This window comes from Micrasema longulum, unplaced genomic scaffold (genome assembly GCF_059751315.1).
Source record: "Micrasema longulum isolate JH-2025_06_02 unplaced genomic scaffold, ASM5975131v1 h1tg000777l, whole genome shotgun sequence".
In the NCBI taxonomy this organism is placed as follows: domain Eukaryota; kingdom Metazoa; phylum Arthropoda; class Insecta; order Trichoptera; family Brachycentridae; genus Micrasema; species Micrasema longulum.
In genome coordinates, this window is record NW_028277970.1 from 152,517 (window position 1) to 168,125 (window position 15,609).

Below are 15,609 nucleotides of genomic sequence, written 5' to 3' on the forward strand. Positions count from 1 at the left end.
GTGACAGTTTTACCCTCGTGAGTTGACAAATAATTTTGGAATTTTAGCACGAAAATATATAAAATGTTTTTATTTATATTTTTACCTTAAGTGTAGACTAACCTCGTTAAAAATATTAAATCTGGGTTGTGTAACTGTGAATTAATATTTTCCAGTCAGCAAAAAGATGTAAGTTTCACATCTTTAGTCATTATGACCCCCTTTCTTGCGAATTTAATTTATTTACCTAACGTTATTTATGAAATAATATGTTACAAGTAATGCTAATAGGTGTAGGTTAGTAGGTACTGTCCAATTTAATTAAACGTGTTAAAATAAGCGCTCAACATAAACAAACAAACAGAGAGGATAGAACGCCATATCCCTCTGTCTTTGCATACAGACCTCGCTTCCTCTTTCTCGCTCCATATTCATACATCTTCTCTTGCACGCACGCCGATTATTCATATTCTTGACATGTCCATCTTCAAGCATGTGATGGACTTGATCGTGCCATGTCTTTCTCAGTCTTCCTCGTTTTCTGCATCCATCGACATTAGCATCGTAGACCCTTTTAGTCGTTCTTTCGCTGTCCATTCGCTCTACATGTCCAAACCAACGCAGCACCCCTTTCTTTATTCTGTCGATAGTACATGTCTCAGTCTTACTTAGTTCACGGATCTCGACATTTGTGCACCTTTCACACATTCGCCTGAGTGATCGCATTTCAACAGCATTTAACCTACTTTCATCGTTATTTTTCCAGTTCCATACTTCGCTCTAATACATTAGAGTTGGCACTAGAACTCCATTGTGAACCGCTAGTATTTCCTCCTGCGACAAACATTTGTTTGCCAAAGTAGATTTCAGTGCTCAGTTCACCCTGTTCCCGGCACTCACCCTCCTTTCTTATATATCTATATCTTACTTATTTTTTCTATTCCTAGCAAACATACTTCCCAAATACACAAATTTTTCTACCTGATTCAGAATATCTCCCTTCACACTGATCTCACATTTAATTATATTTTCATCCCTTTCAAAAACCATCACTTCCGATTTATCATTATTCATTAGCAAATCGCTTTTCTTCCATACATCGTAGACTTTTGTTTTCTCGATTTTAGTTAGGCATAATCATATTCACCAAACCGCTCTTCTTCGCATATCCGTAGTCTGATAAAAAGTCCTGAAATCATACAATTTCGCCATTTTAAAACGGCTTTCTTTCAAAATCGCGCCCTTAAAAGATATGATTGAAAAGAAAAAAAACCTTTCGACCGGCAGATTACGCCTTTTCAAATTTAGACTAAACAGAAAGTATTATTTAAGTAAAAAAACTTTAACTAAAGTACTTTTAAATCACGCAAATTTGTTGTATTTTTCTAAAACTTGATGTCAAATTACGCCTTCGATAATGTGTTGAAATTGAAAGAATCACATAGTTCAGTTCAAACCCTTTTTTATGAAAATGCGTTTTTGTCTTATTTTTAGGAAGAATATTTTGTAAATATTTAATTTCTACATTATGTCTTTAGAAAAAAATAATGCCATCGAAGGGCAGATATGAATATTAAAATTTCGTAAGAAACGTTCTGTGGAAAAGAAATATTACAACAAAAACAATTTTATTTGTGTATAGACTATTAAACTAAGCATTTTTTTATGTATCTTATTGTCAGCGCTATGATTTTTTAAAGTTTTGTATTTTTGAAATTATTTCGCGTGTGACATCGCAAGTTCTCTTCCCCTTCTTTTCGATGAGTTTTGCTGACTCGCCAATTGACCTACCGCAAACCTGAAACCTATCACAATTCTCTTAACATTGGTTGATTCGGAAGAACTAGTGACGTCATGCAAAGTGGTTCGTTTTTATTTTGAAAAAAAAAATTTCATTCAATTACAAGAAACTTCGCCGTACAATTTAATTCTTAATTTTTACCGCGCGTATGAATAGGTAAATCATTTAAAACTCGTTGGTACGTCTAGCTGTCCACGAAGTTCTGAGCATGCGTCTCCAGTACCACATTTCAAAAGCGTCAATTATTTGTCTTTTCGCTGCTTTGATGGTTCACGTTTCTGCAGCATATAGGAAAATGGAGTAGACCTAACTCTTGGCGTGCTTAATCTTGGTACTATTACTCACACCCCTTTCTTTCCAGATTTTATCGAGCTTAGCCATGGCGCTTTTGGCAATGGCGATGCGACGTTTGATTTCTCTTTCACATTCCCCTTCGTTGTCAATATGAGATCCAAAGTACAAGAACTCATTCACAACCTTGGAATGAGTTTCCGAGATTGCCAAACCTCTGAAATCGATCAATGACCATTATTTTGGTTTTATTCCGGTTAAGCTAGGGTTTCTTAGGACAGCGGTGCCCGTATCTTAACGGCCGTAGTGAACGGTGATGCGGTGGACAGCCGTCGTAACGGTGACTAGAGAGTGGTTTCATAGGAAAACGGTGTTTATAAATGTTATCCTATGAAACCACTATCTATTCACCGTTACGACGGCTGTCCACCGCATCACCGTGCACTACGGCCGTTAAGATACGGACACCGCTTTCCTAGGAAACCCTAGCTTTAGAGTCTAGTCCTAGTACCCGTCATTCTCCACACGCTTCAGGAGATCTACCATATCACTGGAGTCTTTGGCTAAAAGTGTTGTGTCGTCTGCGCATCTGATATTGTACAGCTTTATACGACACCAGTGGACTGTTTTTATCTTACGTTTATTTACTTTTTTTTTTTTAATACGTGATTTTCAAAGAGCGGTGTTTTAAAATGGAAAAATCAACGACTACAGCCATGTGATGTTGCCTCGCAATACTTGCGCCTGTTGCTATGCAATTTAATAGCTTCTCTGCTATGAAAATAAAGCAATTCCAATTACCTTTTTTTTCGATCGCGTGCCGAGAATACAGGTTGTGTATGAAATAGAATCAGGACCTCAAATGAGTATTCGACTCCATGGTTACTGAGGTAAAAATCCTGAAAAAAGAAGAGTCACCTCGTAGTGTAGTTGGAGCGTTTGCCTACTATTCTCGAGGCCCGGGTTCGATTACTGGCAGTCTACATAAAATATTTTTAAAGGTGGTTCTCTGCAATAGTTAATTGCCCGAGGCTGATCACCTAACTACCTAATGCACCACTAGGTGTGGATAGGGAAATCGCGATGATTATTTACCCAAATATTTCAGTTTTTATACCATTTTCTTGAAGTCGAAAATTGTGCCAGAAAATGATAATTTTGTTTATTCATATAAAAATACATATTACAAAAAAATAAAATAACGTATCCCTAACTCTATGAGGCCAAGAGCCCTGTGTTGAGTTGGGATAGCGGGATTCCAACATCAGATCTCTGATTCATAAGTCCACAAACTGATTGAATAATGAAATAATTGGCTTATTTATAAGTTTTTGTGAAAAATTAGCTGAAAGGTGTTATACAATACTGTGTATTATTTCCCAAAGAAATAACTACTCACAAACCTGGGTATTCGCCTAGGGTAGTTTGACAAGTTTTCCTCTGCTTGAATCAGATTTTGACCTAAGGCTGAATTTTCTTCAATATGCATTTTTCTTAACACATTTTTTTTTTTCAAATTAAATGCTAAAAATAAATAATTACGAAATTATTTTACTTAAAATTACTAAAAGTATTTCTTGTGTATTCAACATTTGGACATTTATTTTAAATTTTGCGTATACTGTAGTGATGTAATAATATATATTTACCTTAACATAATATGTTACTAATTGAAAATACTTAGTACACTTCCACTTACTTGTTCGACCAATTAGCACTTTTACCCTTAAATGGGCATCTTCAGACTGGTGTACTGTAGTATTAATGATCCCCTTTTTGTTTGAAATTTGTCCAGAGCAGATTTACGTCATAATGGTATACCATTCTCATAAGAAGGTCTCAGTAAAATGTTTATACGAGGTTTTCCCAGAGTATGAATATGAACCCAAACCAAAAAAGATTTTGGATCCGACATTTCTCGTTTTTTGCACTGAGAATGTTTTTGTGAGAGAAAATTTTGATAAATAAGTATTTGTGCATAGTTTTTCTGTCACTGTCTTGCAGATGCCTCCCTAGACTATGCGAAAGACAACTGTACATCAGGCTAAATAGGCAATGTTTTATTGTCACATTTTCCACACCCTAAAACTAAACCAATTTGGTTGTTTTTTTAAGAAAAAGTATCAGAATGAAAATTTGTGTCAGCACCTTTTGTGTTTTTAAAAAATTGTTATCATATTGGTTTACCGTACGAACGAAGACGACAAATAAAACTAGGCTCTTTTAAGGATTTTTGGGTGGTCCTTGTTCCTATACTAAACTATTTGTTCTGGGTGTTTAATAATTAATTTTTTTATTTTTATTTTTGCACCACAACAGGCCAGGAGGCCCAATTACAGCGGTGAATTACATCACAGAACACCCAGGCTTGAGAAAAATCACATTTAATTTTTGTGTTCTCACCGGGAATCGAACCCGGAACCTTCCGTCTGCGAGTCAAGCGTCTTGACCACTACACCACGGAGGCCGCCAATGTTTAATTTGTGCCTAATAATTTGCTGTTCCTTGATCAACACAGCACGAACGATGGCTAGCATGCACCAATGTCCTGATTGTGTCATATTGTAAACTCGAGACAAGATCTGGACTATTTGGTGTAAGTTTTTATAGATTTAAAAAATCACTAAGATAGACCAGACCTTGTCTTGAGGTAGTAATTATTTTTTTTGTCCTATTTTTAATTTTATACAACAACAACAAAAGTTTTTATTTGATAAGTATCTGTATTTATTACAAGAAATTGTATTTACCATTGTTAAAATGGACTGCAATAAATAAATAAATTTATCAAAAAAATAAAATGATAGGGCCAATAGTAAATGTCTGTAGTGTGTCAAAAATCACTGCTCCTGGCGCCATAATCCAGGGAGAAAATTCGTGAATACGTTTGTATGAAGAAATGCCAAACTGCGTTTCCTCGTAAGATATCTTATTTTTATATTTTGGTTTTTGTAATTCGTTAAATATTTACCCCTTGACATCATCTCTGAAATTTTGTGGATAAGGGGGCAAAAAGTTAAAAAAACCTTATATATTTTACATCATTAGACCAAAAATAGTGCATTTTTACACAAGTTGTATTCTGTTTTGTCAAATTTAATAAAATATTATGTATTACTGTTTCAGGTTATGCCTACAACAGACAGCCAGTCGAGTTTGCAGCCACACACCCATTCCTCTTCTTCGTAATGGATTCCTCTCTCCATGTCGCCTTAATGGCCGGAAAAGTTGTCAACCCGCTTAACTCGAGAATCTTGTGATCATGTTTCAAAAAAATATTATAAAGGTAAAATGTTACGAGAAAACATATTTATCGAATTGCTTTCGATATGATAGTCCTTTCATGGCCCAGAACAGCCTCAAGACTATTTAGGTACTTTTTAATAAATAATTAACAATAGTCAGTGTGTGCGCCAATCTCGAGACAAGTTTTTTCAGTCAATATTAAAATGCCACGATTATGAAACATTAATGTAGCTAATATTTGACTATGCTTATAATTCGTACTTACAGAGTTGAAGTATGAGGGTATTAAAAGCAAACTTAGAAATCTCGGAAAATTAGTTATTGATGCAAAATAAACTATACATAAAAAAACCGACCTACCTAAATAATAGCATAATTCAAAACAGTCTAATTGTGAAAACAGATTTCAATAAATTATACTACTTGACACTGCAAACTTCGCATTCTCCATCGAGTTAGTGAAGCATAATTAAAATCTCGCAATTCTTTTTTTAAAGGTTTTCGCAAATATCTCAATATTCAATGGAGATTTCCAAGTTTGCTTCTATAATACTCGTACCTTCATATTTATGTCAAACAAACATTTAAAATTTATGATTTGAAAACAAGACCCTGATATGATTTTTTAAAGAACACCATCTAGTGGCTTCAATTTTGCAATGGAATAGATAATGTGCCTGACTTTTTATCGAGTCAGATCTCCACAAATGGAACAATACTTTGAATAGCAAAATCATGTCATTCATTCCGCTTTCTGTTTATATATTATTATGGCATCAATTATGCATAAATTTCTTCATACAAATGTACAAAAAGAGGATAGTTGAAAACGCACATTAAAATTAATATTGTGCGAGGAGAAAAAAAGGTTAGAAAAAGTAAAAAATCCACAAATTCGGTGTGTAATAAAAGCTTTATTCACTCCACGTTTTTCTTATTTTATACAATTAGTTGTAAGTTTATTTTGCTTTCTTCGACTTAATCTTCCTAAGGTAGAATTCCAGCTCCTTTCCCTCGATGATGTAACCGTCAGCACGACCGCACTGTCCGGGGCGGGATCTCAGGCAGGCTGGAATAGACAATTATCTGTTAACATCACGATGTTGGATACAAGCGATGGAAATTATATTTAGATGATAATTTAGAGAGATCTCTCAGAGTAACTATGACATGGCTGATCATTTGGTGTCTCACGAGTGCAATTCAAAACGAACAACACAGAATTGAAACTCAAGCATGAGGTTCATCATGGAGATTTAATTTTAATTTTCACGCATTCATCCTAATACAAGGGATTTTAAAATGTAAGATAATATCAATATCACCGGTATACAGATAAAAACCTTTAAATTACAAAATTTGAGAAAACCAGTTAAAAACGCAGTTGTAATTTTTTGAGCATTATTAACTAATAAAATCCTCTAAAAAAGTTATATATAAAAACCAAATAAAAGCACTTTTTTAAGGAAGTCAGTTGGTTTCATGAGTAAGAACCATGTCTAAAATGTGAATAAGAAAGACCAGAAAAGACTTTTGTTGAGTCAAAACATTCAAAGTCACATTTTTCTTAGTATGAGCAATATAGGGCAGCTTAAAACTATCAATATAGATTTCTAAAAACAAAAAGCACTTAAATAGTTCTAGAATGACTATACTAACTTCAAATGTTTCCTCTGTAATTTGGATTGCAAAAGCTTAACCCCAACTGGGTCGTGGTGTAATTTCAAAAGAGTTTTTATGTCTTAGCAACGGATTTCCCACAACTATACCTTATACTAAATTTAAGTGAAATAAACAAAAATATTGGAATAATTGTCCCCGTATAGATAAAAACAACGGCACAATAAAAGAAAAAAATAAATATATTATGCACTTAAAATGAGCAAATTTAGTCTCATTTATCTTATCCACTTTTACTGTTTAAATACATTTTTACTGGATGACTATGTACATTTCAACTCATTTGTTTATGTGTGCTGTGACAACATTTCAAACGTAATTAATTCAATATAATTTTTGTTAAATTCCATACCGTGAATGACAAATTCAATTGAAAACAAAGTCAATTTACACAATAATTGCTCACAATCCGACGAATACAAAAGAGAGAGCATGGAATCTTAAATTATTAAAAAGAAAGTATTTCATTAGAACATTAATATTTACCGAGTAGTCTGCCAGTGTGGAACTGTTCCTCAAGTGCGGGCTCAACCTTGGCAAGCTTCTGGAGAGCTGTGTACTTCTTGGCCGTCTTGTTGTTGAACTTCCTGTTGAGGATCTTCTCCTCGGATTCAGTCTGCAAAGGGATGATGTCATTACAGCGAGACAATAACCGTACCAACTTGTGCCGCTGTCACGGGTCGTGGTCAGTAGTGCAAGAATTGTATAATCACTCCAGGGTCATATGACACGCAAATGTTTCATCATTTTTAATAAACCAAAATTACTTTTACTATTAAGTTAAGAATATTTGACATGTTTTTAAATTGTCTAAGAGAGAAAAGGGTGTAAATTTGAAGTAGGGACAAGTCATAATTAAAATTGTCTTATTTCTACTAAATATTTCACTTGGCTTTAAAACAAACACATTAATTTTGCAACTTGTATAAAATATTGTGAATTGATAGATAAATAATGGGGTATTTTCACTCAGGATGAATAACGGATTTAACATACTGAACATATAAAGGATTTTTCAGACTCTTTTAGTGGTTATAAAAGCCCTTATTAGGATTATTATCAAGAATTTCATTTGAAAAATTTGCTAAATTAAAAACGGCATATTAGTATATTGGCAATGAATTGAGTAGCAAAAGTCCACCCAACAGTCAACCACTAGTAATACATTTATTTTAATGTTGGTAATGCCATAGATACTTGTTTAGTATTGTTGTCTATGCTTGTTTCCCTCTCTCTAGAAACCAGTAGCTAGTAACTACCGCCAAATGGGGCGACATTTGAATCGTGAGTGACTTTGATCATATTTCTCTCTCTATAACTTGGAAATCTCACAACTTTCATTATTTTTAATGTGCTTTAAAATATCCATTATTATGATTGTTTGCATATTTTAAATTTTATTTAACGGTTTCCTAAAATGAGCAAAGATTTATAATTCTTCGACATCTTCATTTTGATGCAAGCGACATGATTTAAACTTATTAGTAGGACTCTTTATCTATTTATTAAGATTTTTTTGCATGATTCAAAATACATAAATATATGAAAGCTAAGCTTACAAGTTTAGCTCCCTTCTTCCTGCCGAGGGGTAGGACATAGTGGCTTTCATACCACTGGCGGAAGGGTGTGGCATCGATGACCACAATGGCGTTCTGTACCAGGGTCTTGGTACGCACCAGCTCATTGTTGGACGCATTGTATACAACATCGATGATGCGGGTCTTGCGGGTTGTGCCTGGGAACAAATATTCACATGGTCAGAAACAATTAATTCTGGTGCAAGAGAAATTTCGTTTAATCCGTGTAATAAAATAGGGTGATTGCTATAATCCTGACAGAGCAGAAGAGGACACAGCGAGAGACCATACTTACCATGCATTTAAAAATTTACAAAATTTAATAAGACAGTGAGGAAATTCAGTGCTACGGAAAATTAGATACAAAAAGCGTTTTCTTATGAGCAGTAAAAATTAGAGCATTTAATTGTACACAAAGTTTTACAAAAAAATCACAAGTTCTTTGGAATAAACCAATAATCACTAATCAGCACAACTCAACGGCTAAGATTTGTGACATCACATGCGAAGTAATTCCAAAATAACAAAACTTTAAAAAATCATAGCACTGATAAAACTATAAAAAAAAAAAATTTCTGCAAAATTTTGGCAATCTCTGACATGCTCAACGTGATATATTGATTTTAAAGTGTTTTTATCTTACCTTTATCTTTAAATAAAAATTGATATATGTTCACTACAAATAGTGTACCAATGCAGTGCCCTATGTACCATTGAAATTAGTCATTATATTTTATTGACCTTATAATTAGGAAATTTGTATGAAACCACAACCGTAATAGTGCAGATCTATTTTTGTTTAATGAAATGCAAATAAAATAATAAATTCCCTCAGAGTAACTATGACATTGCATATCACGGAGAGTCTCAAAACCTTATTCAGAACGAATTCAGTCGTTGAAGAGACATCAAGCAATTAGTGTCATCATTGGGAACTTAACTTTCTCTAATGGTTAATGATCATGTATTACAAAAATTATATGAAAGACAAGTTGTTTTAGTTACTTAGATTATTAATTATTAAATTAGATGATTCAGTGTAGTTGAAAGATATGTATAAAATTTGTATTTAACACGGGGACCCTAATAATTGCTCGCAATATAAAAATTATTGTTTGTAAATAAACCTTTTCTGTATTTATTTATTTATTTATTGTGGATAACTTATATAGCGCCATTTTCGTAATAAAATACCTCAAGGGCGCTTTACATGGTGATTCTACTGTTAAGTTAATTTAATTGAAGCTTTAAATTTGTAATTTGATTAAAATAATTTATTTTGTTGTCACGTGCTACGGATTTATTCAAATGATTTAGAGAACAAGTGGGTTTTAAGTTTTTTTCCGAAACATCACTTCACTTTCACAGCCTCGCACCTCTGCTGGGAGAGCATTCCATGCCATAGGGCCTGCGACCGCAAATGCGCGCTCACCAAATTTAGTGCGCTGTTTGCGTAGAGGTATAATAACTTTTCCTCTCGCCGTAGACGTAGCTGATCTAAGCGTGAGACGCCTGTCAGCTAGTTCATCTGGAATGCATAGTTCCCTTAGATATTCCGGAGCCGAGTTGTGCAGTGACTTATACATAAGCCAACAGAGTTTGTATTCGACCCTCTGTGGAAAACGTAGCCAGTGTAGTTCCCGAAGTAGTGGAGTGATATGACTGAACTTAGAGATTCCGAAAATAAGTCTCGCTGCGGCATTCAATACAGATTGTAGGCGAGTCATTTTGTTCATTGGTAGACCTGCATAGATACCATTACAATAATCGACTCTAGACACTACAAACGCATTTATTAATTGACGGGCGGCATCAACCGGCAAATTTTTGCGTATGCATTTAATTTGTCTCAGCTGGTAGAAGCATGAACTTATCGTTCTACTAATTTGAGCGTCAAGAGATAGGTCAGAATTGAGTAAAACTCCCAGTAGTTTAACGGTGGGTAGAACGGCACTCCCTACATTGGGTAGAGCCGTATCCTGGATCAAATTCTGTCGTCTGGCTGAAGCCACCCACAGTTGTTCAGTTTTTGATGGGTTTAATGTTAGTCTGTTTTCAGCCATCCAGTTTCCTATTTTCTTGATGCATCCATCAATTAAATTGACAAGCACACTTCTCTCGCCTGGTTTGCAATAAAAATAAATCTGCGTATCATCTGCATAGCAGTGCGACCACAATCCACATTCTTTGATAATGTTCTCTATGTCTTTAGTGTAAAGGAGATAGAGAGTGGTCCGAGTACTGACCCTTGAGGCACTCCTGTAGACACCCGAAAGTTGGTTGAGCTTTTACCCTGGAACACGACTGCATATTCTCTTTTATTAAGATATGAACTGAACCACATATGTGCCTGATCACGGATACCATAAGTTTTCTCCAGACGTTCAAGCAAAATATTATGGTCTACAGTATCAAATGCAGCACTCATGTCCAGAAGAGCCATCAACACCAGATTACCAGAGTCCACCGACGTTATAATGTCAGACAGTACTCTTATCACTCCCGTCTCCGTGGAATGAAAACGTCGGTATGCCGATTGCCTTACCGAAAATAAAGAATTCCGCTCGATATAGTTAACGAGCCTGTGAGAAACTATTTTTTCTAGTATTTTTGATACGATGGGAAGATTTGAAATAGGGCGAAAACTGGAAAGATCTTCCACATCTAGTTGGGAATTTTTTAAAAGTGGAGTTACATTTGCTTTTTTTATGGCTCTCGGAACAATGCTGCGCTCCATGGATGTATTAAATAAATCTGTATGGTTGGTTTCGATGAAAAAACTTTATCAAAATGTAACACCGATGTAAAGTAAATAGTCATGTCATTCCTATACTCTCGTCATAAACAAAAAGACAACTTTTTGACAGAAATCACAAATTGAGTTAAATATGAGGTAATGTTCTACAATGCATTTTGAACCATTTGACATATAACAATGAGCAGTTCATGATGTTTTTAAAGCAATAACATAATATCTACCGATAGGAGATTGGACCGCTGTGCACGTGCAAACCACGAGCCCACTGCGTGATATCGCATGATCAGCCCATTACACGCCACAGCGAAAATCTACACGGCGCGGCGTGATAAAATACAATACGGTGGATCTATATTCATTGTTTTATAATTATTTATTTATTTAATGCCTGGCAAACGCAATAACCAGTACACCATGAGACCGACTAATCTCCAGTCGATTTCCTTTGGCGGGATTTTAACCCGAGAGTACTCACTAATTCTATAGAATGATTCTGATAAAATTATTATTAAAATCTCTTATGTTAAGATTAACTATTATATTTTAATCGGGTTGTGGTCCCGTGGCTAATGTTGCGGACTCACGTATCAGAGGTCCGAGCTAGAGTAACAAACGTCTTGCCGCTACAAAGCGCATCGACGAACGACATTCTGTAAACCCAACAATGATTGAAAAAATCAATAATAACAAAGAAAATACTCACATTCTGAACCCCACGCGAAGTTGCCACCTTCCAATCGAAGGGCGCGGTACTTCAAGTTACCACCACGGGTGCGGACAACGTGAATACGACGAGGACCAAGCTAAAAAAAATTAATTAAAAACAATGATTAACAGTAAATGAACAGTATCAAAGTATTTACTGATTATAATCACAGAAGTTCAAGGTACATGACGACAATGTTTAATGTCACACCGATAAAATTACACTGCAGAATGATTGGATCGAAGTAACATCGGAAAAATATGTCAATCCAACTAACCTTTGTGTTGGCAGCGGGGCGACCTAATTCATACTTCCTCTTCTTGCGCATAGGCTTCCTCTTGCCTCCAGTCGCCTTCCTTTTATGCCAATGATCCCGGCTGATACCTACAAAAACACGAGTCGTGAGTATTGGTCAGGACCAAGTGTCAAATAACCTCAAAAACGTTGAAAAAACAAAACCACTGTTTTTAAAGCAATTATATTTACTTGAGACATAGTTTTAATACACATAAACCGTTTTTAAACCATCGAGTATGGAGAGAATCGAACATCAACCAAATCAAACTGTCACCGGGATGCAGCGCTTTCCTTCAGTTAGGAAACAAAATGACATATTATGCCTTGATTTTGGGCCTAAATTGACCAGATATCCAGGAGAAAACATATCACAATGAACAACTAAATCAAAAACACTGCCCATTTTTATTAGACTACTTGGATGCTCGTAGATTTATTTTCGGAAATTTACAACACGCACTCACCCATTTTGCCGACGAGCTAAAGAAAGAGCATAGACGAACGGAATAACAAATTACAAATTATATTTTTATTTGGGTAGGTACTTTATATTTCAGAATATTGAGAATATTACTGTTTTGTAAAATCGGGGAAGATTGTTTATAAAACTATTAAAACGTTAAAAAAATAGATATTTGTTTACTCTGAAATATGTAAAAGCTGTCTTTAACAATAAACTTTCTTTAACAAATAAGTGTGATCTTAATTTACAAAATTGAAGTTTCAATAAACTGTCTTATTAAAAAATCACTCAACTGCTACTACTACTACTACTACTACCATCACGCCATTTCCCCTTAGGGGTAGGCAGAGAGAATGGACCGCCACACACGTCTATCCTGGCATACAATCCTAGCCTCTTCCACATTCGTACATCTTGTCATACATGCCCTTCGGTTCTGTCTGCTTTTGACATGACCAGACTTAAGATTTTGGTTTATCTGATCATGCCACGTCTTCCTTGGTCGTCCTCATCTAACGTTGCCGTTCATTTCCGCCATATATACTTGTTTTACCATTTTTTCGTCGTCCATTCGTTCCACGTGACCAAACCATCTCAGAGACCCTTTCTTAATCTTATCAGTTATACTTGTCTCAGATTTACACTCTCGCCTGATTTCATCATTTGTAACCCTGTCATACATTGATTTACCACACATTCGTCTAAGAGATCGCATTTCAACCGCGTTCACTCGGCTTTCATCCTTCCTCTGCCAGTTCCATGTTTCACTTCCATACATAAGTGTTGAGACTAAAACTCCGTTGTGCACTGCCAGTTTAGCTTCGATTGACATATTCTTATTAGAAATTACTGTGCTTAGTGCTCCGTTCATTTTGTTGCCCGCATTCACTCTTCTTTCAACATCTTTTTCTACTCTTCCATCTCTTGAAAACATGCTTTCCAGATACACAAATTTTTCTACTTGCTCGGGACATTCGTTGTTTACATTTATTATGCAGTCAGTAACCTCACTATCCCTTTCAAATACCATCACTTTTGACTTACTTTCGTTAATCGCCAATTCGCTCTCCAGGCATACATCATACATTCTAGAGACTATTTGCTGCAAATCAGCCTTGCTGCTTGCTAACAGAACTGCATCATCAGCAAACAACAAGCAGCTTACTGGAAAATTATCCATTTTTGCTCCAATACCCATACATTCTATCTCTTTCATACAGTTGTTCATGTATAGATTAAACAACCATGGTGACATTACACATCCCTGTTTCACGCGTTTTGAGATCGCAAACCAAGATGTTAATACCCCATTAACTCTTATACACGCTGAACTTTCCTTATAGAGAGACGATACTGCACGTATAAGTTTATTGTTTACTCCATACTTTTCCAACACGCCCCACAATTTCATTCTATCTACTTTATCATACGCTTTTTGCAAATCGACAAATGCGCAGAATAGTTTTTGACTTTTTGCCAAAAACTTCTCCCTTAGCATTCGCAGCGCAAAAATTTGATCCGTGCATCCACGTCCACCCATAAAGGCTCCTTGCACGTCCCACACTTTGTCTTTCGTCACCTTTCTTACTTTCTCGATTATAATTTTTCCATACAGTTTACCGACAGAACTCAGAAGACTGATGGCCCTATAGTTTCCACATTCCGCGCGAGATCCCTTTCCCTCATATAAAGGCATGACAACTGCCCTCCTCCAATCCAAAGGCGTATGTCCTTCCTTTGGGCAGAGATTGAAAAGTCTGTACAGCCATGTACCCACGATCTGGCCACCACTCTTCAAATATTCCACAGCGACCTTATCATACCCAACGGATTTTTCGTTTTTCATACTTTTCAGCGCACTCTTTATTTCTACCATGCTTATCTCACATGACCTATTATCACTCGTATCTTCCTCTGCACAACCAAGCTGTTGCTCAGGGACACTTTCAGTACTTTCGTATCCTTCCATAAAGTATTCCAGTCTCGAAGATGTCGCGAAAGCGATGAAACCGGTCACTGGATATTCTAAATTTGTGGATTAAAGTATCACTCGTGTTTTATTTATATGATAAATTACTATGAACTTCCATCAAGAATTTTCACTTACAAACTTAAATGTTTTAAAACAATGTTGCCTAATTAATGTTGGCCTTCTTGAAGGTGAAAAAATATAAACGTTCAATGTTCAAAATTTGCCAGAAGTTCATGTAAGAATTATTGGACACGGACCTGGGAGGATATACAAAAGTCAAAAACTAACACGGAGGCCAAGAGGCTCTGTGAACACCGAATGCTCCAAGTAAGAAGCAGATATAAAGTGACATTTATTATGAATTATAATGGTCAATTTTAATGGCACTGTTTTTTTTTATGTGATTGGAGCTCAAATCTGAACTGACTGGCACTACTGATTCTCAAGTGTTAAGGCAGTTGAGACAGTAACAGGTAAAGGATTCGACTGATAGCAGAATTTGAGGGGTCTGAAAATATATATTGCATAACCATTACTTTTAATAAATAAGGATCTTTAATCTCACTTAGAGTGCTATGTGCAAATATGTCAGCGTTGGATGCGTTTATTATTTTTCTCACTAACAATCTTTCATTCACAGAAATAATTTTTAGAATAGAAATCGTTGGGAGACCAGGGATAAAGTTAACAATTTTCAATTTTATGTTCATATCTTTCATTTGCTTACAGTTATGAGTCATTGTTGTTTCCTAACATTTAGACATATTTCTTAATTATTTCGCTATTTGTATATTTTTAAAAAAATACGGTTTTTGAAAAAAAACTAATAATGTAAATGA

At 35.3% G+C, this 15,609-nt stretch overlaps 2 protein-coding genes across 3 annotated transcripts in view; one reads left to right on the forward strand and one right to left on the reverse strand.

The window, feature by feature from the left end:
- Spn85F (Serpin 85F) overlaps nt 1–6,243 on the forward strand; it is a 29,747-nt gene extending 23,504 nt beyond the window's left edge. Inside the window, 1 exon segment of the mRNA XM_088230529.1 lies at nt 5,198–6,243. Within this exon segment, the coding sequence (XP_088086655.1) occupies nt 5,198–5,331 (134 nt within the window). The 3' untranslated portion in view covers nt 5,332–6,243.
- Nucleotides 6,212–12,828, reverse strand: RpS8 (ribosomal protein S8). Of its 2 annotated transcripts, none has more exons than XM_088230530.1 (6): nt 12,800–12,828; nt 12,316–12,422; nt 12,036–12,135; nt 8,557–8,732; nt 7,484–7,613; nt 6,212–6,386 (listed from the first exon to the last, which is right to left on the reverse strand). In XM_088230530.1, the coding sequence occupies exons 1-6, from the start codon at nt 12,801–12,803 to the stop codon at nt 6,277–6,279; spliced, it is 627 nt and encodes a 208-aa protein (XP_088086656.1). In that variant the 5' UTR covers nt 12,804–12,828; the 3' UTR covers nt 6,212–6,276. The 2 variants fall into 2 exon arrangements, with proteins under 2 accessions (XP_088086656.1, XP_088086657.1); XM_088230531.1 differs by having other exon boundaries at nt 12,525–12,821.
- Nucleotides 12,829–15,609: the final 2,781 nt, after the last annotated feature.

Excerpts from the sequence above, each read along its gene's own strand:
- RpS8 (XM_088230530.1), bottom strand. Across the intron at positions 8,733-12,035 it reads CTTCGCGTGGGGTTCAGAAT|GCACAACCCGCAAGACCCGC; the intron begins GTGAGTATTTTC and ends ATTTGTTCCCAG. Across the intron at positions 6,387-7,483 it reads CCACACTGGCAGACTACTCG|CCTGCCTGAGATCCCGCCCC; the intron begins GTAAATATTAAT and ends TGTCTATTCCAG.